The following is a 26,506-nucleotide window of genomic DNA, read 5'->3' on the forward strand; positions in this document are numbered from 1 at the left end:
GTAAAATATAAACATTTAAAAATGTTCATAACTCACTAGCTTAAAATTAAAACATCGAAAAAAGCGATATAAAGTAACACAGAGAATTTCATTACCTTGAAAATTTGAAAATAGGCTAATTTATACTGTATTGAAACACCATCAACACAAAATGTATTCGGCAGAACTCAAATTTTCCATATTGTACGTTTATAAGACGGATACAACAAATGCAGACATTACGTCCTCTAATCTTAGTAATATCCTATTATCAGACAATGATGTTAAATTCTGCTTGTTTATAAAATTAACTGTACAATAAAATGCAAAACGAAAAAACAAAGAATTCCTCAAGAAATGTATAAATAATTATTATATTATAAACTATCAAATTTTCAACGAAAACTTTCTGACAAATATTTTTAAAATAAAAAATGGCACATTCAGCTTAATTAACTAGAGACAATAATATGTAATAAATGGTAGCATGGTACACATTTTTAGGTTGGCAGACGGTCAAGTGGGTACATCAAATGGAATAATTCCAATTGAAATCATAATTTGGCTTTGGCACTACCATACCTTTAACTAATACATTTATACATCAGCATAAATCTTCAGAACCTTAAAAGTTAAAACTATATTTTGAAAAATTGAATGAACAAAACTAACAATGTATAATGTGTATACTGTATAAAAGTGCCTATATGAGTACCTACCTATATTATGTGTTTAAACATACACACATTTTTAATCGTTTGTGCTCTAAACTACAATTAAACTTATGTGCCTAATATTATAATATAATATAATATAATATTTTAAAATTTAAATTAAAAACCAAACATTATAAATAATATATTTTAAATACTAAACATATAGGTACAATTTTATACCATGATTCATGACACTTATCGCAAAATATGTTATTTAAGTAACACCTATCGAAAATGTTATCTCGAAGGTTTCAGGTTCATTGGGAATAAATGAAATAAAAAAAACCACACATAGCTCCACAAAAGGTCTCTTAACGCATTAACTTTAATTAAAAATATGTAGGTATAGGTATAGGTATAGGTATAGGTATAGGAATAGGTAATAGGTATAGGTAGGTACCTATATATAAGATTAATTTAATAGTCATATTTCTAAGAATATTTTTAGAAATTTTTATAGTCGAAAAGAAAAACCATTAATTTTACTATTTAAATAAAAATGTACCGTACATGCAAAACAATATGCATTTTGATGCGAAAATAATTAAAAGATTATAATATAATTGTGTTCATATGCATTCCCAATTCAGGCATACATGTAAAATATAATGCATCATACGTTCTTCAGAAGGCACTAAAATAATAAGCAAACCTACGCAAAAAGTATGCCAAACGTAACATTGTGTATAATTAATTAATTATTAATACGTTATCATATGTAACTAAAAATAAATGCTTTTAAAACGATTGTGTAATTATTCCACACATCTTACAAAGTAACAAGAACATGGCATTTAAAATATATCATTTAAATAATCAAAAAAAGAAATTGAAATGTTTATTTAAATTATATACGTAGCTTTTATTCGAAAATAACAGTGGACGCTCAAGGATTAGGGTGGTCCTATGTATATTATATAATAATTATTGTTATTATACCCGTGTATACGATTAAACCTGTATATTTATTTTCCATCACGTCTTAACTCATTCATAATAGTAACTTAAAATAGGTACTAACCTACAAGAAAAAACAAACGTTTTATTATTTTTTGGAATAAAGTGCAAAAGTATTATAAAATGAGTCCAAAACCAATAAAACCGACGCATTTTAACGATGTATTGATTTTCAGATAATGAAACCGAACAATATGTTTAGTGCTGTTGATGTTGATAATTTATAACTAATGCCCACTTCAGTATAATAACAAATTATTCAATACCTATAATAATATATATAATATTTTATACTTAGGTAATAAATACCGCATACAGCCGTCGCCGTAATATTGTTGTTACATAAGGCCAGTGAAGCGGCCGACTTCGGAGACGTTTTTCAAACGCATTCTCCTCTATCGGACGCGTGTTTACGGATTTTCTAAGAAAACAATTTCACCTCGGAGAAAAACAAAAGATCCGGGGTAAGGAAAACCAACAACAGCGAAACCTCACAACCTGAGGTCGAACTTCCATTGTCGGCACTCATAGCATGATGCATATTATGCATACAACTATAATATACAAGTGTACGATATATTTTCTAATTAGCACAGCGGTTGTGGATCGTAATACCTGTTCATTGTACGTCATGATATTATAATATACGGAGTGATCTATTTCGCCAGCAACACTAATTAATAATTTTACCAACCAACTCGTGCGACTTCGAGAGAAAACGTTTTACACGAAAAACTTAAACAGCATTAACCTCATATATTAGACGTAATACCGTAAAAACAAAACCAAGAGTAAAACTGAAAAAATAACAAAAATTAGTGTAGCACACTGTATAAAACCAATGTAAATGAACATAACGAAAGATCTATCGAGGTGTAAAATACCGACAATATATTTAGCAATATAGGCCCCCGAGGGTGGGAGGGGGACAGTCAATCGACCTTTCCCCGCATTTGTAACATACATTACCAATTATATAGGTAGGTACATAATATAATAAATTAATAAATAATATTATGATAATGTGTATTATATATTTATATTGTTACGCTGTGCGGAGTCGCGTCATCGTCACCTCCAGCAATACTACAACCATGGGCTCTAAAAGATAAGATGGAGGTAATGTATGGAATTTGCCCCTATAGCTTTTTGGAGATCCGCTGATGGTAATATTATATTGGGTCTCAATGCTAATGACTAATGAGTTATAATTAAATGTTAATATTATTGTAAAAATTGAATCTATAATATTTTTATGTTTATCATTTTGGAAAAGACTGCGAGACGTTAATAATTTGTTTTTCAACAATAATAAGATTTCAATGTATGCATTGATTTCACTAGAATTTAATTAAATCGTGAAAAAAACGAGTTTAAATAATCAAAATCCTATAAAAAATACATATATCATATATATTATAAAGTGAATATAGTTATGCACGATATTTCTTATCGATATTATTATAAACATTGATATAGAGCTTGTCCTTCCCTCCCTTCTCACAAAAAAATTTCTGTAGATGCCTATATGGCAGCTGAACGCATTCGAGACGACTTTTATAGTGATGCCGACGTCGTATAACATACATAATATTATTATATTACACGAGGCTTCAGCACGTACATGCGCGCGTGTGCAATGCGTGTATACATAATATAATAATACTAATATCGCGGTTGACGTAACCGTTTACCTGGTATTTTAAGCGGCCACCAGTCACCACGATGATTCAACGCGCCTAACTACGAACCCGGTTCACGCGAACAGTGTATTTAATATCGTCTAATTAGCAGATCAATGAGAAGAAAAAAAAACTTGATGTAGATAGATTATATATATATAAATAAAGTTATATACTATGTCGTCAGTCGTCATAAATTTCTCTAGGTCAATATTCCAAGGCCACGACTAAAACAATGATGAATTCGGGAAATCGAACTATACAATTTTTCCCACCGGAAACTATATAGAAAGACCAAACGAAAGCAATGTGTTGACTTGACTTTCATCGGAAATACATTAATCCCCATTGATTGTTTTTATTCTTTATTTTTCTTTCTGTATAGGTGTGATAGAAGATTAGTGTATTCATATCCAAAACTAGAAGCAAATTATACAGCCATTCACTTGCACGTACAATAAATAAATTTGGTGTTATTCCAAATGAATAACGAGAATACTAGTGGCATAATTAAATCAAAAAATATAATATAGTAAATAATAACACAAGTAGAGTTGTAAAACTAAATTTTAATTAATACGATATTTAGAGTTGCTATATAGTCCCGTAAATTGTACACTTTTTATACACAGGAATTTATTGTTTATGTTATTGTTTTTTAATGAATATTTTATTTTGTTGATTTGTATTTTAAAGCACCATTCGTATATATGTACTTGAAAAAAATGTATGTCACACGATAATATATTGACTAGAAATTAATGTACAATTAAATAATTAATACAGTCTACAATCCTACAGAGCTCAGAAAATTTCAAATAATGTCTACCTTGTATTAAAATTCATTCATAATACATAATAATATGTGCTTATATTATATGGTTATATAATAAGAACTCACACACAAATATTCATCAATAGGTATCTTAATAATATATACTTAACAAAACTTTATATAATATCGTATAAACCGTAGACTTACAGGTTTATATAATTTAACCAATATTATTATCATTGAGTTATCAATTTATAATTTATATATTACATACATTTAATTGGCAATGCTATTTTATCGATTGGATGACCATAATAATAAAGTTATTACAAATTCAAAAAATATTATAGTTTAAATAAATATATTGCTTTAATTTTTTTTAAATATAAAATTCAACAAATGCTTGCTCGCCGGAGGATGAAAACTTTTAGATATAAGTATATAATGTTAAAAAAACAAATTAATATTGCCATTGGTGATATTGACGAGAATATTGATTAATATTTCATAAAGTTTTGTCAAAAAATATTTACACATACACACTAAAAATATGTTTAGAAATATAAGACAATTCAGACATTCGTAATATTAATTATTACTTATTAGTTATACTTTTATAACTTATAAATTATAACTTACTAGCAGTAGGTATAATGACGTATTATGTATCATATAGTATCAATACTTAACAATAGCATGCATAATCTAGTGTCAGAAGTCTGATAAGGAAAATAATTTGATTAGATTAATATTTGATAATTTGATTGATAAGATCTTATTTTCAAAATATAAATAATACAACCACTTGGTACAACTACTAACCAGATAGGCACATAGAATATGTATTGGTTATTACTTATTAGGTATAGTTTAATATAATTGTACACATTCCCACAGTTAATAACTTATCTATCCCACTTCATCAATCAGTGATCTTCGTAAAACATTTTGAACAATAAACTTGACTTTTATTAAATTATTGTCCTTGACATAACAATAAATAACCTAATTTTTCTTTTCATTTATTATTTTCATTCAACAAATTGTATGGAGTATCCACTTAGAAAATATACAAATGTTGTTACCTATGCGAAATTTTATCAATAGTAGCATAATGGTGTTTTAACGAGTTGTTAATAAAAATACGTCAAATTTAAATTAATGATCTTGGGAAGATAAATAACGGTCAGTGAATGACATATATTATGTTGTCACTGCTTGCTCACAGGTATAAGGGAATACATTAATTTTAACTGTATACCGACGTTTTTGAATGCCTATAAAAGTAGATTTAAATAAGATGAAAACCGAAATTGCCAAAATTGCCAAAATAGTTGATATAAAAATATTCATGACTACCATATGCCTAAATGTAAAAAAAAAAAATAAACTGTATACGAATTAAATGTTATAAACTACAATATTTTTAACAAAAAATGTAATCATCCCATAAATCATATAACACGTTTTGAAAAAAAATATAAATTATTATTGTATAATAGAATTAACTAAGTAAAAAACATACATCAATGTTAAAAACTATAATATGTATGTTTAATTTCAAATATAATGTTCTGTCAAGTAATATATATTATAATATATATATATGTATATATATATTATATACAAAGTAATATAGTATACCTATACGGCTATACCAGCTATTGCAATACCTATATCTATATATAATGGTATGTATTAAAATTTACATACCAATTTTGATTTCAATGGTTATACACATACACTATAATTTTATAATATTATGCAAATACCTATTTAGTGTGTAATTATTGAACATAAAAATGAGTTTAAAATTTTTATTTTAAAATTTAAAACCATCCAAACTTATAATAACCAACTATATATTGAAACATTTAACAAATAAAAATAAATAAAAAACACATTTAAAAAATCATTGAAATTATATTTATTTTATATACATAAAAATGTTAAGTTAATTAATAACTTATTCATATTTATATATGAATTATAATATTATTTTTCTAATGTTTGTTTGATATATTGTTTATATTTTGACATATACTTTACCTACCATACATAAATAACACAAGACAAATTGTGTTTATAACTTCCAATTAAAAAATAATAAGGTATTACTTTCCATAAAGAGTAATACCTAATAATGATCTATGAACTATATTATTATATCACCACGTAAAATAAATTGAAAGCTATTATTTTATGAAAAAATTAAAAATGAATAATTATCATAACCGATCATATCAAGGCAATTGTTTTTTTTATTAAAAATTGTCATAATAGTTTTATTTGAATTGAAATATAGGTTGATATTAAAAACCTAACTAAAAGTAACAATATTACATATTATTATATGACTTCAATAATTGCAATAAAAATTAAAAATTAACATAATAATGAACAATATTATCGTTCATTATTTATAACATTTAAGGTTTATAATAAATAAACCTTATTGCTTTAAGTATACATTTTTAAATATATTTAAAGTTAAAACGTTATTTAAATGTGTTAGTTTTAGATCATCAATAAGCAAGAACAAAATCAAGTGCTGTACTTGTCCTATATACTAACTATATAGTCTATATATATTAAGGCATTAATCATTTTTAAGTATTAATTCAGGGCATCATAAGTTCATTACACGTTTAATAAACCTTTACGTATTTACTAGTCCTTTAAGCAGACGAGTATTTGTGTGACCTCCAGTGATTGATCCATATAGTATAAAATAATTTATATTCCTTTATTTAACATACACTTTTATTACCGATTCATATTTGAAGTGTCTACTCATAACTATATTAGTAAATTGTTTATATTATATTGAGAAAAATAGACTTTAAAAAATGATATTTTTACTACAAAATGAACAACATATTACTCATCATATTATTTGTTTATAAGACAACAATGTACGCAAAAACCCTATTTTTATCAAACAAATATTATCGTGTTAGATTTTTATATAAACCTATAGGTGCCTACAGATTTTATATCGTACGAAATGTATCATTTTACTAACTCTAATCGTTGTTAAATCGCACAGATTAAAGAAAAATACATTAAATAATAAAATGTTATTCAAATGAACTCATAAAGAGTAAAGACTATAATATTATTATGGGCTGTTCGATAACATCTTATTTCTACACCTATCTTTTCGTGTTAAAATACCGATCATCATCGTACAAAAATGCGTGATACCAAATGTACTTTTAATATTCCAAAGCGAAGGATGGCCTTCGAAGTGAATAATGGGTTTTGCGACGTTATACTCCGAATAAAAAATTGTAGTACATACTATCTACATCTCGTTGCTAACAAAACTATAAGGAGATTAAATTTAAGAAATGCGATTCAAATTGATTATTTTTATTGAACGGCAATCGTGTGTGGTTTCTTTCATCTCTTCGTTATACTCTATAAGCAATATCATGTTACCCATCTTTGGCGCCATAAGGTTTGCACGCGCATACACACACACACACACACACACATATATATTCATACACAACTCTCTGCAAAACATTCGATTGTTTCGCTTTTAAAATAACGCACGGAAAATGGTAGGTGTAATACAGGCTGTAAAGAGTAACCGATATCAGTGACACGCCCATGAATAATACTTAATAGGGATAATTCCACCGGCTTGACCGGTATTACGCTCAAAAACGAAAGTTATTTTAAATGGCCACGAGGTTTTCCCACAGTAAAAAAAATATGATGTATAATATAAATTATATATTATATATAAGCGGAATAATAAAGCAATAAACAAAATTAATTTTTAATCAGCTAAAAAGTTCGTTTATTGTTAACCCCAAAATGGTGGTAGTTAATCGTTTTAATTTTTTTTATTTTTGTTAATCTCTTAATATTCTTTAGAGTATTTGACAAATTAAAATATAACTGCTTTATAAAATCAACTACATCTACAGTATTCATTCACATTTGTAAATACAAAAACTAAAAAAAAATTTTGACATAAAATTATCGTTTTTAACATAACATTCAATAATATATCTATACTATAGATTCTATAGGTATTATAAATGATAAAATATTCAACTGTTTAAGGTTCTAACTGGACCTCAATAATGACCACTCTTAATGAAGACAAAAAGATTATTGACATTTATACGACTTTATGCAGTGGCGTATTCTTATGATTTTTTAAAGGGCCACCAGTGTAGGTACTATTATTGAATAAAAAGTAAAATGTATTATAGGTATATGATAAATATATTAAAACATTCACAAAGTAATTGAGTTAAGTATTTAGTGAGATGTGAAAATAGTGAATAGTAAAAAATCAATAATACCCACTTAAATGAATGTCTACTTTTCTTAAGGTATAATATAATTAGTGTTTGAAGTATGAAATATTTCACAAAAACGTGAAACATTGACATTTTTTTTAACACAATTAAAACACAATTTATTTTTTTTTTAACACAAGGTTCAGTGTTTTAAATTCTAATGTAAGAATTCAGTAGGTATACAAGATACATGTATAATATTGTATACCTACTTGTATCATTTAAACATTAAAATATTTAGAAATGTTGAATACCATTTTAAATGTATAATACCAAAGGTTAGGTATACATATAGGTACCATACAATTATGAAGGTAATTTATGACAATTATATGTAATTATAAAACTGATTTAAAAATAAAACAAAATTTGTTAAAATACTGAAATATTTCATTTTTTTAAATTTCATGAAATTTTCAAACTCCACATATAATATAATATTGTATAATATTTAGATGCATATTAATATTATACTGGTACATATACTATTTAAGTGCTTTTTTTAAGTACTGATACATTCCTAAAAAATTACATTTTAACAGTTTTGCTATTATTTCTAAGTAGACACTTAAATATTATAATATTCAAAATTATTATTTATTATATTTTAGTATTTTACCAAAAATAATATTTTTCATGATTAATAAAAAAAACCTTTAGATCTGCGTAAAATACAAAAATAATACTATTGATGAACAATATATACATACACAACTACTTATATATTATGTAACATTATACATGTGTATTGATAAGATGAAAGAACTAAATATAATGCCGATAATTGAATAAACATGTTTAGTATAGATAATGCTTCTTCTATTTCTAATTAAATATTTTTAATACCTATATATATATATATATATGTATATATATAGCTGTTATCTAAAAATTACCTAAAAACAAAAATTAAATACATAAAAAATTCTGTAAAAAATACAACTTTTCCGTTATCAAAGGTCAAAATAAAGTATACTTTTTACAAAAAATATTTTTAAAAATGATATAATATTCAATGATTAAACTATAATTAATATTTTCAATTATTCTGATAAAAACGAGGATAAAATCTACTACGACTGATATTGAATTATGTTTATACAATGAATAACTTATACGTTTAGTAAAAATGAATTAGGTAATAACTGCATTATAATAGTTGAACAATATATTTTTTTTATGTTTATCTATTTATTGAAGGTGTAAATATTTAATTAAAACCCTAATTGGCTTAACACAAAACGTCTGTACATTGTTCAATACAATTCTGAGTACCATAGAAAATGTAATACTTAACAATGCATAATTTTCAAACAACTAGATTACTATTCGAACACGAAATTTAGAGAAAACCAAATTATTTAATTTCAATTTGTGGCTTCAAACTTGATGCCTTGATCTAAAATGAGAAAATATAACCGAGTGAATAATTAGATAATAATAAAAACTAATGATTCTGATCATCAAGTTGTTGAGTTTATTACGTTTATTTCCTGTCTTGGTTTTATTGTCTTGAAATAAATTGATAATATTGGGCTATAAACACGATGACCGGTCTTCGATGAGTGATTTTTTTTTTTGATTATTTTTATTTTGACCTATACCTTTTTAGGTGTTGTATTAATGTACTACAACACCGATGGCGAAAACCACTGACCCTGCCCACTACATTCGCCTACTCTTAATCCACACCCCGGGCTTTGTCAATCTGAATTACATAAATAAAAAGTGCAAGGAAAATTATGTTTTCCCTTAAGAATAAATAATTTATTAGATCTTATTGGAGTACAATGCCATTGCAATAGCCGCATGCCATTATTCTATGATATATTATACATATCACGTGTCAGAATAATGTCCTATTGAAAATTATAATGTGGCGTAATTTCTGGATGTGCAATTATTAAAAAATTACGAAGGCAAACGTTTTCAATAATTTATACCGATACGTTATAATTTTTCATTATTCAAATAACATTTAATTTTTTTAAATCACTGCAAGGTTACACACTATATTGTTCATTCATTGTACTACAAATTATGTGCAATAAGTTCTGATGTACAAACTGTAAGCATAGTAAACACAGATAATTTTTAATTGGTATTTTTAAATTAAAAATTCAATATATTTCAAATATCTAAGTATGGGAAAGTATAATTTTTTTTTTCAAAACTAAAGGTTGTTCATAATAAAATGTATAGGTATAATATTATATACATAATATATTTTTTTTATCTTAACAGCTCATCAAGTATACCTACTTAACCTTATATAAATTATAAAAAAACAAAACAATACATTTCAATAATTGTAAGAAGCATGGTTTAATTTATAGTTGATTTTTTTAGTAACCATTCAACATTCATTGTTGGTACATTAATATCAGTTAGGGGAGTAAACTAAATGAACATATGCTATTCCATATGGTATTATAATGGGATAAAATATATGTTCATCACGTCAGGGTCTAACTATTTAAATACGCAGTTATACCGAATACAAATGAAACCATATATTATAATGGTTTATCACAAGCTATATTGCATAATATAATATATAATATATAGAGAATACTGTGGTGAAAAATCAAAATGTACTTGTTAATACAGTTATATGTCTATAAGAGTTTGTTAAAGCTGAAACAAAACACATATAATACGTATAGCATTGTATTTAAATTATCATAAGATGGACATATGTCGCGTATATTGATAGGCACTGCAGTGACAGCGCCTAAACAGACATTGCAATACACCTATATAATCACACCGCAGCCGTTACCCAACATCTCACGCGTTAGAATACAAAACGAACCCTATAACGACAGAAAATGTTATTGCCATTGTTACAATTTACAACCGATTGCGATATTAACCGCGTAAGGGATGGTACCTATACGATATTACATTATAAATTACGAATAATTATTATTACGGATTTTGAATAAAACGATAAAAAATTTTCTTCCGACGCGCGGGTGTAACACCTACGGGCAAAAAAAGAGAAATCCTGCGCGATAAGTCCAAAAAACGGAATAACAGACCCGCGCGCCGTTTTCCAGGCATCGAGAAATTCCGCCTACAACGCGTCGTCCCACGCGCGGCATTGCGACAACAATGCACGATATTATATAATATTCGCGTAGTGCCGGTGCGCCGCGGTCGTATTGAAAGTGTCAATGTGTCATTGATATTATAATATAGGTGTATTATCCTATTATTACGATCGTAAACCGGCGGACTCGACGACACGACACGGACCACTGACTGGGCGGCACCGGCAGGTCGCACGGACTGCACGCCGGCCGACTATAGTACGCGTCTTGCACCGCGGGTCGTGGACACATTTCAAACGCCCGACAAGTATGTCTGCGCGCCCGGTGATTCTCACCGTCAGGCCTTGGACGGCGAGTGCGGTGCGGCGGAGCGCGCGTGGCGTGAAGAAATGTGTCGCGCGAGCGGCCGCGCCGGAGGAATCGGTCGTGCGCGGCCGCTACCGGCACAGACGACAGACAGACCGACCGACCGACCGGCGGCGCTCGCGTTCACGGTTGACCTCGTTTTCGCGCGCTGCCAAAAAAAACGCTTTGAACCAAAATGCGTCGCATCGGTGTAGGTACCTAGTATGTTATATCACCAGCGATGATTCGTCACTACTATATTATAGATAATTTAATATACCTAGCGCACGCGTGTATTACGGAGATTGAATTGTTAAACACATGCGACAAACCTTTGAACTTGCTCAGGTTCTCCTCGTAACCGCGTTTCGACTTGCGTGGAGTCCCGGTTGTCGCGGTCCCGTTGCCGTTGGCCGTCGGCTCATCTGGGTCGAACCCGAGACGGTCCTTGTAGTACGACATGATGTCTCGCCGGGCAGGAGCTGCGCGTGGGTGGCAGTACTGCGGACGGCTCCTGTTTCTCGATCGCTAACGCCGCTAACGTCTTATTGCGCGACGGTCCTTCAATGAGAGGACGAACGGGAAAACAAAAAAAAACACAAAATTTGAACAGCTATCGGAGTATTATTCAATGCTCGCGCTCGCCGCACGCGTTTCGTCAACCCGGTATACGAGCCTGTCCCTAATCGCTGATGTACTGCACACAAACAAACACTCGCCGCCGCACTGCGACTGACGGAACGCCAAAAACGATATCGTATGTAACCTGCCTACGCTAAATAATATAATATCGTCGGGACAACGGGTCGCCGATCACTGGCCACATGCATGCGCCGCACACGCGTATAACGACATAATATATTGTACGTATGACACACGCACGTTTTGTCACGCGCAGCGTCATGTGCGCGCGCGATCTCGCGGGGCGGCTGGCGGGCGTACGTGTGCGTTCCCCTCCAGGGGCCCCCTCACAATAATGAAACCGGCACAGGTTTTTGCGAGCGACTCGGGTGGCGATATGAACGATGATCGAACCGGGGCGCGGGCCCCAAATGGAATTCGCGCGCGCGCCGGTCGCACACCGCGGGACGACGCACAGCGGTGGGCGGCGATGGTCCGTGGGACGCGGGATTGGCGTCCTGCACTGCTGCCGCCGCCGGTTCGCCTTACATGGAACTGCATTACACCCGGCGACTGCCGCCGATGATTTTCCACCGGAACGGGTCATCGGCGATATTATAATATGCACGAGAAAAAAACGGAATCGCATTCCGCGGGGGGGGGGGGGGGGACGCGCCCGGAATGACGACGGTATAATATTATTACATAGGCGGACGTGGGCAGATAGACACTCGGCGAGACTAATATAACGCAACGTACATTATAATATAAATATATAATATTACAAGTAGCGTTTAGCATTATAGGTCCGTTTCTTGCACGTGTACCTATTTAGTATATACCTACTCGTTTGGCAAAAACCTCGAGGCTTTGCGAACAGATTTTCCTCGCGTGCTGTGCGCCACCCGAAGTATAATTAACATACCATCCGACTATCTTTATATAGGTATAAATGTATAATTGATATGGGTACATATTGTGCCGCGTGTGTGCGTTATTCATCCGTGGGTTTTCGAGGAAATTAAAAAATACGAATTCGTACAATATAGTGTATACTAGCTAGCTGTGTATAGCCTCCGGCGAAGAAGATATTAATATTGCAAATTTAATTGCTCGAGTCGTAAATCCCAATTGAAACTTGTCAAAAACAATTAATAACAACATTTTAATTAATATTTTTCTATATAGATATAGTAATATTATAGTACCTACCTACTAAATTATAGTAGTCGTGCGAACTTATAAAGACAATATTATTATTACTAATAAGTAATAAAATTACACTGGTGACTGTAGTCCTTACGACTTCTATTTTATTAGTTATTCTACAGCAACAGATGCTGTTAACAATTGTTTTCATAAGTATAAACTTGAAAGATATAACCTATCTATAATTTAAATGACGTTGGAATTACTGAACTGTTTTTATACAAAACTTAATGTATTGTTATAAAATTGAAATAATATAAGTTAAGGAAATGTTATTTTTAAGAACAATGGTTTTCCTCATAACAGGAAAATATATCAAACAAAACTTTCCCTACAGACTACCGTTCATAATGACGTAAGAAACGTATACGTAATATTAATTTATTTGTAAGTGTAGGTACCTATATTAAACAAAGAAACGATTTTATTCCTAAAGGCCAAATTATTAAAGGTCGTGACCGTAATACACAAGTACTTATACAAAACGCTTCCATATTCCTTATTATTTAACTACACTGTATATATATATATCTTTACTACTATTATATTAATGTACCATAATGTACAAAATATAAGAGTCAAAATAATTCATTATTGTTTTTGTTTTTTATGTACCTACACGACCTATAATCTATAATAAGTTTAAATAATGTATTATAATTAAAATGTAATATTTAACTAAATAATAGATTATTACGTATTCAAATGATTTTAATTTGTATATCTCAATAATATATAGTGACTGTTAATATTTTATATTATTTGGTATATAAGTTATCGAGCGTTAAAATCTTTTGACTACCTTGTGCTAAAATTGTAGATATTTAAATTTGATGACATTTAAAAAAAGTCATTATTTTTGTTCAATAGTATGGGTTATATTTGACTTGTGAAAAAGTTACCTACATATTATGTACTATTTAGTTACTTTTTAATGTATATAGGTATGTCTATTAGTGGATATTTGGCCAAATGTGTTATTCGGGGAGGGGTTCGATAAGATCATTAACATTAGACAGGTCTTATCAACTATTACTTCCTATATTTTACACCCGGAATATGTATAGGTACACAAATGTATATAAAGTCGAGAAATTAATAATAAATAATACTAATAAGTTTATATAGATATTTTAAATCTTTAAATATTAAGTGTTGACAAAACATTCAGGGGGAATTAACCACCCCAATCCCACTTAATACCCACCTATGAGTAGGTGTAAAATGTGTCAAACGTAAATAAAAATCCTAAGCAAAACCGGACCTATGTGCATACAAATAATGTCTAGGGATATTACAAGTTCATATAAAAACAAAAAATATTTAATTACATATTTTATTTTAATGAAATAGCATATTTAGTTATTACTTGGAGATATTTTAATTATTTTAAATTTTTAGTTAGGTATAAGGAGGTTAAAGAGTAGTGCAACTTCGTGTTTCCTTATTTAGATTTGATGAACAGTGTTGTGAACAAGAAATCTCGTAAATTATGAATGTTTAACAGTTTATGTCCAACAGGGTTAATTGTTTACAAAGTAATCTAGTAATTTACTAAAATAATATAAAATATGCAAAAATCAATTTAAAATATAAAATCAGTTTTAAGATTATAATATAGAAATCAGAAGATATGATAGTAAGTACCATACATGGCTAATTTTAGTTGAAAATTTAGATCATTTGCTAGTTTATTTTTAGAATTTCTACATTAATTATGTACCTGTTATTTTTATGTACCTAATTATGTTTTGAACTCCTAGGCCCCTACACGGGTCCTCTCAATGGGACCCAGTACTCATTTGTGTATGAAATGAAATGAAATTTATTTTTAAAAAAATACATAATATATGATCTTCATAATTATTATGATGTATTTTTATTACAATAGTCACGTTCATTTTTCTAGTACTTGTTCTGCAGGCAATTTAGGGTCATTGTGCGGCTTAAAAGATTTTATGATGATGAAATAAGAATTATAAGTACTATGCATGGTATTATATTTCTTAGGATGTCATCTTAATAGAAGTCAACAAGCCATAAAATTAAAAATTACCTTCAAATTCAAGTATTCACTCGAGAAGTAGTTATATACATTATACATATTGATATCAACATCATTGAACAATGAATTATCGCTATAGGCATATGCATATTACATATGTATACATACTTCCATAAATTCTTAAACATATAGATAGACTAATAAACATAATATATTATATGGTTTCATAAAAAAAGATATAAATGTTTTTGAGTAAGAATCAGTATTAATTTGTACACTGTCAAATTCACAACGAAATGAAATGTTAATATCCATTACATATTCCGTTTTAATATGGACTCGAATGATCCGATAATCATAAATTCATGAGTACCAACTCTATATTATATTCTTCCAACGTAAATATTATTATCGAATGAAAAATCAAGACTTAAGCACTTGAATAAATGTTACTTTAATATTTGTCGTTTTTATTAACGACTTACTCAATTATTAAAGATTTAACTTGTGTCATTGTGTGTGATAAAAACTAAAGATACCGATAATACGCACCAGATTGATTTATAAATACTTTGAAGTATAACTAATCGTATATTTTTATAAGAACATGGCTTTTAAAATGTTTTAATTACAGATCCGGCTTCGTATAAGTTAACCAAAGTACATGATGTCGTCAACTTATACAGTAATCGGATAGTAATCTGTCATTAATTCGCTGTTAGTAGACCTAGCTGTCCTCGATCCAATGGCCATTAAATGAATATAATATGAAACATTGTCAAGGTTTTAATGTAATTCAAATATTCCTAATTTTTTTTTTATATAGTTCAGACAGACTTCATCAAAATTCGTGCATCATAAAAAAAATGTCTTTAAAATAACAAGGCCATATATATAACAAGATTATAATAACCTTATTTTATACAATATAATGGATATCCAAATAAACAATATTTAAATAATATTTTAGAAACTTTGTAATACACTATATATTATAGTAAAATGTATAATATATTATATTGATTAATAGAAAAAAAGGATTTATGGCATTTTTTACAACAGACAGGTACGTAGGTATACGAACAAAAGACGTCAGATAACAGCAAGGTTTGTGGACTATCATAACGACAATGGTTCATATAAATATTACCTAACTTAGGTAATAACCTAAGTAAAAAAATTAAACTTATTATTACTTTATTTTTACTATATTTTTGAAATAATTATTATTTTTATTGGGTAGCCTAAAGGAAAAACGTTTAAATATACAAAATTGATACTACATTTTACCCAAAAAGCTTTTGTTTTAAGAAAAAACTATCAATAATTATGAAACCAAAGTGAATATATTTATGTATTAGTTATTACTTGTTAGTTATTAGTATAATAAAGTGAACCACGGTATATTATTATTATTAATAAATTTAGATTCTTTGGAAATACTTTATTATTAAATTATTATTTATATTATTATTAAAAAAATCAAATATAATATACCAAATAATTTTTATTGTGAATTTCTAATGATCCATTCCATTTTTTTTATTAAGGGAGATATTCTTAGCGTATACCACCTACGAGCTTTCCAAGTACCACTAGTGGTACGCGTACCACAGGTTGAGAAACGCTGCAATAAACTATTAGTTATTACCGACACGTAAACAATAAAGGTCAACAAACTCAACATTTACATTTTAATAATAAAACCGAACTCAATAAAATATTTACCTTAAACGAATGTTAATTAGAATCTACAAATTAACAAGCATATAATGAAATAATCAGAAAAATAATAATACAATTGTGATTATCACAATATTACGGGTTAACGGAACTATTATAATATGTATTACATAATATTATGGTATAACGATGTGACCGTCGTCCATCCCTCTAAGCACAACGTAATGACTCGACAAAAACGCATACGACGTGCATTAAATCTGCTTGGATTTGGACACGGGAAAAATAAATCACAGCCGAGTTAATATAATCGCGTAAAGAAAAATTCAATGGACATTAGATTCATAAATTGTTCGGAATGGCAGCACACGCAACGCACACCACGTACCGCGGAGGAGTTTGACGAAATCGCGTGCATAAAAAATATGCTTACGTCGTGTTTTTTAATATTTCCCCACCGCTGTTCATTGTAATATTGTCTAATGTGCAACGAAGAGTATAACGAAAACCAAATAGTATCATTGTTTATGATTTAAACCGATAGTTTTTCAATAATCACGTCTAATAATAATTGCAGTTTTCAAACCCACAGACACACACACACACACACACACACACACACACACACACACTGTACATTAGTGTGTTACGGCTGTGGGAAAATAGGATCGGGCAAATAATTTTCGGCGGGGGTGGTGGCCAGCGACGGCGGCGTATGGACACAAACAAACGCATTCGGCGGTGACTCGACCCGCGTACGAACAGTCACCCCGCTTTTACGTACACCCACAAGGGGGTGCTCCCTCCGAACGAGCCGAAAACGGATATTAAACACTGTGTAATAAGTACATGCGACGATGACGATAATAACAATAATAATAATAGTAAACACAATGCGCGCACGACGACGCCGCAGCGAAAAAAACACAATCGTTGACGTCGCCGCCGTCGGTAGGTTAATTCGTGCGGTCCCGCGGTTAGGAGCGGCGTCAAACGGTCGCGCGCGACTTGTACCGGCTATTATTAATATTGTAAGTTATATAAATCTCGAAATTATTATTATTCATATCGTCGGAAGATCGGTTTCTTTGCACAGTTAGTATAACTGCCTGCATATAATATACATAACACAACACATTCGGGGGGGGGGGGGGGGGGGGGTCGAGAGACGTGACTTTGAAAAATATATATGCACTTATTCTGGGCCGCCGTCGCGCACAGAGAGAACCGGTGCTCGAACAGATTCCGCTTCGGGCAGTACCGGGTTCACATGTACCGCCGCACATGCACACCTACCGCGCGGCGACCATTCGCCGCCGGGACACATTGTTTTCGCGTGAGTACAATATTATAAACTTAGCGGTGGTATACTATGCATAGGTATACATGGTAATGATAAATAACGATTTTTATCGACCGAGAAAAATCGCAGCTGTCGTTTTTTTGGAATTCCCAGCGAGACCTGCCGGCCGCGGGTGCGTCAGAGCGCGAGAATTTTTTCTATTTATGTATTCGATCACACGCGCGCAAATGCCTACCCTCAGCCGGAAAACCTGTTTCAACACGGGCGTCGGTGACGATGACGGAGCAGATGACGTTATGCTAATATTTGTACTCGTCAATCCGGTCGCCGACAGAAATGTTTTTTTTAATAAAACCGCAAACACGTTAACTAGGACTTGTGTTTGTTTTCGTTTTTACTCGCGTAAATCTACACGTGACCGTTATCCGCGAGCTGATTTTCGCGGAAATGATGTGCGATGCGAACTGAAAAGTAAGTTTTGGCGATTTCAATGCGGCGGGGCCTATAATATTATGTAGAGCACAATAAACTAACGTGTGCAGACTTGTAATTTTGCAACGGGCTTGCTTTGATATTGATGAACAATCGTAATTAACACGATCGCGAGTAGCTTTTGGCGAGCCGTTAATACTAAACGAGGGCGAGTGTGTCTTATTATACCAGTACGCCGTTCGCAACCGCTCGAGTCTCGGACGAAAGCGATTACGAACAACTGCGGAGGTCCGCGTGTACGTCGAAAGCGCAGCGCAAAATATAAACAAAACGAAAAACTGCACTTACATGGTAATCGTTTCTACTTTTTTTCTACCACCTCGGCCGACGGACTGTGGAAAAAGTACGACGACGAAGAATTACCACCGCCGCACGCCGAGCCGGAAATGATATCGACAGTTTTAATACCTATGTCGCTAGTAACTGCATAATGACGCGTGTGAAAAAAATTGGTTTAAAATTGAATAATAAAAAAATCGAATACGATGTTATAGGTGTATAATATTGTAATAATATTTAATAATATATTATATTCTAATCTGTTGTATTCGTGTAAAATTTAATAATAATTGTTATTATTATTACACTGTATACAATATATTGTGGTGATATTGCGGTAATTCTCGCGGAATGGAAGTGTAACGGAATATTATAATAGCATCATGGTATACGCAAACAAAACAAATAGGTACGACAAACGCCGAAACGACGACGCGGCACACGACTGCGGTCTACGGGTCCGCTACGGGTTACCTATAGCTACACCACGATTTAGACGGACGGACAAACGCACACGCACACAAGAAATACACGCGCGCGCCACCACCACGTTCGATACCGTAGTCCGTGGGCAATACGCACGCACACGTACACACGGACGCGCAAGTGTCGAACAGATGGAAGGAATGCGTCGTGGAGTGTGTTTGCGAGGGGGGTCATGATGAGGTGGCGATGGTGGGGGGGTCATGACGAAAAGTAACCGACGAGACGGATAATAACGTTATAATACGTGCGTGTATTATAACAATATATTATTTTATTATTATTATTATTTAATTTTTCTATTTATTTTTTGCCCAACGCAACATACTTGCGCTGCCATCTGTCGATAGACCCCTGCGACTGATCAGTCGTCTGGCTGTATAGGTGTTTAACGGGCACCGGTTTGCGACGCCGCACCGCCGATTACCTGTTGCTGCTCTCGGAAAACGCGCAAACCTCGGCGTTCCGTTTAGGCAACCGGACAAACGGAATTATTGCCGAACGACACCGACCTAGCGACGGTTTTCGAGATGATGATGTCACTCGATAATCGACCCGTCTTCGAATTATTAGTGTAATTAATACATATTTTCTAAAATTTCAACGTAAAATATTGACCAATCGGAAACGGATTCGCGGACACGCCACTAACGAGAAGACGAGAACCCGAACCGTCTAGCGACCGTGGAGAGCTTAATATATTTTAGAATTCATCAACCGTGGTACACGTAAACATAATATTATAATATACACAAACGACATTTTTGTGTCAAACGCGTCAACACTCGCTTTTACCGTTGTCTATCGGTGGACCTCGGATTTCGCAGCCAAAAAGTTCTCACGCATCAGTGCATCATCACAAAAACAACAGTATAGCTTTCTCTGACGCTGATGCGAAAAATGTTTGATCGAAAATCGGACAGCCGCGATGGACGTGGAGAAAACGATAAATTTCCCAAGACTGCAGACCAGCGGATAACGGAAAATTTCACGATAGCTGTATAATACAAACCATATTATACGGGCGGTAATAGCGGCAATCATTTCGGCCAAGATAAGACAGCTAGTGATCGACTGCATCCGGTTAACAACTTCACATGACTTCGCCGCCAGAATAACAGACGTGTCCGGAAATTTTGGCCGAAACCAGTATAGTTAAGTCACCAAAAAATGGTCCAAGCTATAAAGATGAACTCTGGCTGCATAATTTTAATATTATTAATATTATTCTACTCCATACCTTCCTAATACATTTTTATTGATATGAATAATATATTAATTAATGGTCTTTGAAAACAACCGAATGTCATGTTCAATTGGCATAGTATAGCAATATAGCATAATATTAATTACCTACTTAATATATTATTATCTTATATTTCGAGACCTTATCATAAATGGCACTAAATCTTCAGTATATCATTAGCGTAATTCTTCAGAGGTCTAAATTGTATATACATGAACATGATAAATGCCAAAAATTATATTAATGCACACATTTTTGATTATGTCATATACTTTGAATAAATATTTTCATAAATTAGCAAGAATTTTGATCTTATACCAGTCATAATTAGGTATATAAATATAATATATACACAAAACCCCGTTTTGCGGTCACGGCGTAAGTGCATACTGCAGTATATAATGGTACCTAGTAAATAGTAATTTAATATACGTGAGTGCGTACAAGTATAGCTGCTTACCACTATTATTAAGGCGCAATAATAGTTTTAATTTAAAATTGCACTCGCGTTACTGTAAAATACATTGTTTCTAACAGTAAGTATAGGTACCTACTGTTATTAATTATTATAGACCTATGTAATGATAATTTAATCTAAACACAATCTGTTTCATCAAAGTTGACCCTATAATATACATACGCATAATGCATATTATTATATATAATTATCTTGCAATACGCCAGTTTGCTCTGATTTTCTAAGTGTAGCGCGTATCGTTGACATTAATAAGTTGTACAAATATTATGTACTTATATCTAAACGCGATAACTACAATTACGTTTTTTACACACGGTTACGAACAACACTTCAAAAACTCTACAATAGTTCAGTAAATTGTCTTTATCAACGAAAACTTGCGTGATATCATGTTCGTAAAAAAACACGACAATAGTGTTGAAATAAGTTCAAGAATATTTTTCGATTGTCATGTTCGACAACAATAAGTACCTATACCACAAAACTTTCTGTCGTTTGACAATTGGAACTCTTTCAATCAGAGTTGAATTAAGCTCATTTAATAGTTATCCCCGAATTAGTATGATAATAAATTCTACAACAATCGATATATCACATTTTAAGAAAAATAAAATGTTCCTGTACTATTTGCAATTATTTGATTTATGTATAATGAAATATTCAAAAACGAAATAAACATAATAGAAGTTTTTTCTTGAATTAAATGTTATTTTAATAGTTGGTACCTACTGTATTTAGTTTACTTTTTACTGGGCACCTTGTAAAATGTAATTATCACTTATTTGTTAGCTTAAAGTACATGTGTACTATATTATTATAGAGTTCATACAGAAAAACATCATAAAATATATTCAATATGAAAATAAATAATACATAAAAATTTCTATTACTACGATGTTCATCAATCAAATGATAATGATATTATTTTAATATAAGATAGTTAATTCTCAAAAACAATTAAATAATCAAGATTAAAGTAGGTACAAGGAAATACAATTGAAATGTTTCTGATAAAAAACCGTATAGACATCTATAAAAGTGCCTATCTCTATCTTTTACCATACAAAAATACTAGAACCCAAAAAAGGTGTAGGCTAAATAATTGTATGTAACGCCAAACCATTATTAAAAGAACAATAGACAAAATTATCGAAAAATCAAAACAATAGTTTATTTACGTTGGTAATAAGCTCTAATCTTCTTCTTATTTAATATCATACAGAATTCTAGTAGAGAAAAAATATAAAAAAAGCCACGCTTCGTTGATAGTTTAAATTATTTCATTTATAAATTAATTTAAATTGTAGATAATTTCCAAAATTAAACTTTACTAAATAAAAAAGGGGGGGAAGTAGGTAACCGCTGTGCTGTACACACGTACAGTTGTAGGAGTCGAGTGTACCTCGCCATTGAGTAGGCACTGAAATGGACTTAAATTTGGATTTAAAGATAAATCATTGTATAGTGTATACGATTAAAAACGATTCTAAGCCAAGACTGTAAACTTTTTGACATACAAGTTTATTAAACAATTATTTTAGTAATAATATTAAAATGTTAACAAATGTTTTTATTAATTTTCCAAATCATTTTAAAAAGTAAGAAGAACTTTCAATTTTGAATTATTGACTAACTACGTAGATCCAATTTTCTACCAGAAACCTCCATCAAAGTTAATTATCAGGGCATTTTTACTACTAAAAAAAGGGTACACACATTGTAAAATCAATACATTTATCATTATCGCTCCACTCGCAATCTAAAATTAAAAACTCTTAATATTAATTCTTATATTAATTTTCCAACACTTTACATCGCTATTTTAACTAAGCGTATAAATACCTACTATATTTTAATATTTGTTATAAAATTGTAATTTATTAATTATTTATGAACTCTTTTTTTTAAAAAAAGTTTATTTCATTAACATTGAATTGTAATATTATTTTAAGTACCACAAGGCACAGGATCTTAACTGTCTTAAAAATTACTAAGTCTATAATAATTTGAAGCATAACTTATTTTTCTTTATTTTTCAACACATAATAGGTACTTAGGTATTTTTAGTATAGTTTTAAATTATAATATCCTAAACCTAAAGGCTAGTTCTTAATATAATGAACGAAACGAAAATAAGACGGAATCTAAATATATTAGGTAATGCCTAAAGCCTCATATAGTAGTTGGTTACGCTAATAGTTCGCAACACGTTCAAATCATTCTATATAGTTGGTATTTAATTGAAAATTGAAACAAGTTATTGATTTCATATTGAACGGCTTAAGTGAGTTGTTATATAGAATTTGAGGAACGGCAGCAATAATTTTTCAAGGGGCTTAATTTTGTAATAAATTAACATACTTGGATAAAAACGTATGTTCTACTTACTACAACAATTAACCGAAGATAAGTTTTACTAATTTTTGACCTTGGAGGATATATTAATCTATATTCTGTACTTGTTCATTATAACTAGGAACGAAAAAAAATTATAAAATTCTACCTTACAAATTATTTCATAAAGGTAATTTTCCGAGTTATTAACCGAAGAAGAGATTTGAGAACAATACGTTTTTTACGGAGACAAAAAAATATTCTAACAATGAGTCCAAAAATCCGAATTTTTATTTATAGTATTATTATGATATTATATTATAAATTATAATACATCTGTAATATAAAATGTACCTACAATGAAATCATGATATTTAAATTTAGGTTGTGATAAAACTATCGGAAGTAAGCTATTTCAATTTTCAGTAACGGGTGAATTTTGTGGCACGTGCATGCAAGACTGAAAATTGACTAACACACGAGCCACCCTTACTATTTTTTGTCACCTCCAGAAACTGATATTATGTTAAACAAGAATGAAGTGTTCTTACCATTCTCGCCTCTCGGTATCTATAGATTCGACAAACTGTTTGATAGAACAGGAAAGAAAGAACCCACCAAGGGTAAATGGATAGTATTTGCTATATTGGTTAGACAAAGCATATAAATGTACAATATAATATAATATGATTATTAGGTATATTATTCATGTATATTTATCTGATTTGGACAGTAAATTTTAAACATTGTACACAGTTCATCCTAATAGACATACACTATAATAAGAAAAAATGTATTCTAAAAAAAAAAATTCGAAAGTCGAAATAGCTGATATTCCGTAGAACCCAAATACCTATAGGTACTTCGATATAATTTCTCTCGTTATTCCTAGAATGATTCAGATAACAATTTAAAAAGCTATAATAATTACCTGTGAATAAAATGTATTTGATAATTGTTTATAAGTTATAATATTATTAGAGGTGACAATGTAGGTCAATATAAAAATAATATAGGAAAAAATATTTTATCTGCTATCATATATGACAGGTGAAAATACCTGTCAAATATATATTTGATATAGATAATAACTAATAACTAATAAGTCAAAATATATATTTTATCTAATAAACACTCCATGGTGTATGTATAGATATTAAAATAAATATTAAAAACTCGTTGAACTAAACAAATATGAAATAAATACAAATAAGATATAGCTTATTTATTTATCTAAAAATTTACGGAAAAACAAGTTTAAAAGTGGAAAAAATACCATTTAAATTTTATATATTTTATTAAACTGAAAGACCCATATGTTTTTAAGATTATCAAATCATTTTTAAAAATTCTTTGAAATAGGGCATTTTGTATTGCGTGCATACATATTTTAATTTATCAGAGCCGATATCGGAGAGTTTTTACGAGGTTTTTGCTTATAAGATTAGTAAACAGTAAGCACTAAGTAGTGTATTGTAAGCTCCATGTCCCCGCCCCCCCCCACTTTGAAATTTCGGAACAAAATTAACTCTATTCGTCTGTGCTTCGTTTGTGATGGTTTGTGCTTTTAATCCCGTCGCTTGTGCTCGACTTCTTCCAAAGTTATTCAACTTTGAAAGTTGGGGGCTGAATTGTAATCCCAGCTACTCCCCTTTGTAAGAAAAACTATTTTGTCTTGTGAATATGATCACAAATGTCCACGTAATCATTTTTACCTCTATGGTCTGTAGTCGTAAAACATTTGGTTCGCCAGAAAAATCCATGCAATTGTGGATAAGAAAATTATTATTTTTTTTAAGTTTACGCAATTTTAGGAAATAAAAAAAATATTTGCGACTCAACAAATGGACTTACAGCTTAACACTAAATATATAATTGTGATACAGGTGGTACTTTAAATACAATCTATGTATTTTGGAAAATTAAACCGATATGGATTGGAAAATAGTTTTTTTTATTATAAGTGCATCATTATCCATCTTTAAAAAATAATTTCAACTCAATTAATGAAACTTAAGTATAAGAACATTTCTAACTAATTGTTGTACTTTACATTTTTTTTATCAATTTTTATTTTTTCATGTTAGATTATTTTATTCAAATTGTTTAATATTTTTTTTTGTTTTCTAAATTAAAATTTTGTTTTTAAAACGCTTTACAAACTACTTACAAACTTTCAGTTATGTTTTGATGCACTTTTTGAAATTGGGAGGTGGGCTTGTAAAATTTAAAATAACGGACGTTAGTTAAGAAATTTTTATAATAAATTTATAAGAAAATAAATTTTTAAGGTACTAAATATTTTATTTATTATTTTGCATATTTATTTATATATATTTCTGGCAAACCAAATGTTTTACGTCTAAAGACCAATCATAGAAGTAAAAATGATTATGTGGACAGTTGTGATCAGATTCACAAGACAAAATAATTTTTTTTTACAAAGGGGAATAGCTGAGATTACATTTCAGCCCCCAACTTTCAAAGTTGAATAACTTGGGAAGAAGTTGAGCACAAACGACGGGATTAAAAGCACAAACG

General features: G+C 30.5%; 1 protein-coding gene across 22 annotated transcripts in view; it reads right to left on the minus strand.

Annotated features, from left to right (window-relative positions):
* The window catches only part of LOC132948024 (dystonin), a 75,939-nt gene that overhangs the window by 43,705 nt on the left and 5,728 nt on the right, over positions 1-26,506 (minus strand). For 7 of the 22 annotated variants that reach the window (XM_061018273.1, XM_061018267.1, XM_061018268.1 and 4 more), the window contains exons 1-2: positions 19,434-19,886; positions 12,165-12,393 (exon numbers count right to left, since the gene is read on the minus strand). The exons of 6 other annotated variants lie outside the window; for them this stretch is intronic. In XM_061018273.1, the coding sequence (XP_060874256.1) occupies positions 12,165-12,294 (130 nt within the window). In that variant the 5' untranslated portion in view covers positions 12,295-12,393; positions 19,434-19,886. Of the gene's footprint in view, positions 1-12,164; positions 12,623-19,433; positions 19,888-26,506 lie in introns of those variants that run through there. 9 more of the 22 variants (XM_061018285.1, XM_061018275.1, XM_061018281.1 and 6 more) reach the window with 5 other exon arrangements.

Source organism: Metopolophium dirhodum, chromosome 7, assembly GCF_019925205.1.
Source record: "Metopolophium dirhodum isolate CAU chromosome 7, ASM1992520v1, whole genome shotgun sequence".
Classification (NCBI taxonomy): domain Eukaryota; kingdom Metazoa; phylum Arthropoda; class Insecta; order Hemiptera; family Aphididae; genus Metopolophium; species Metopolophium dirhodum.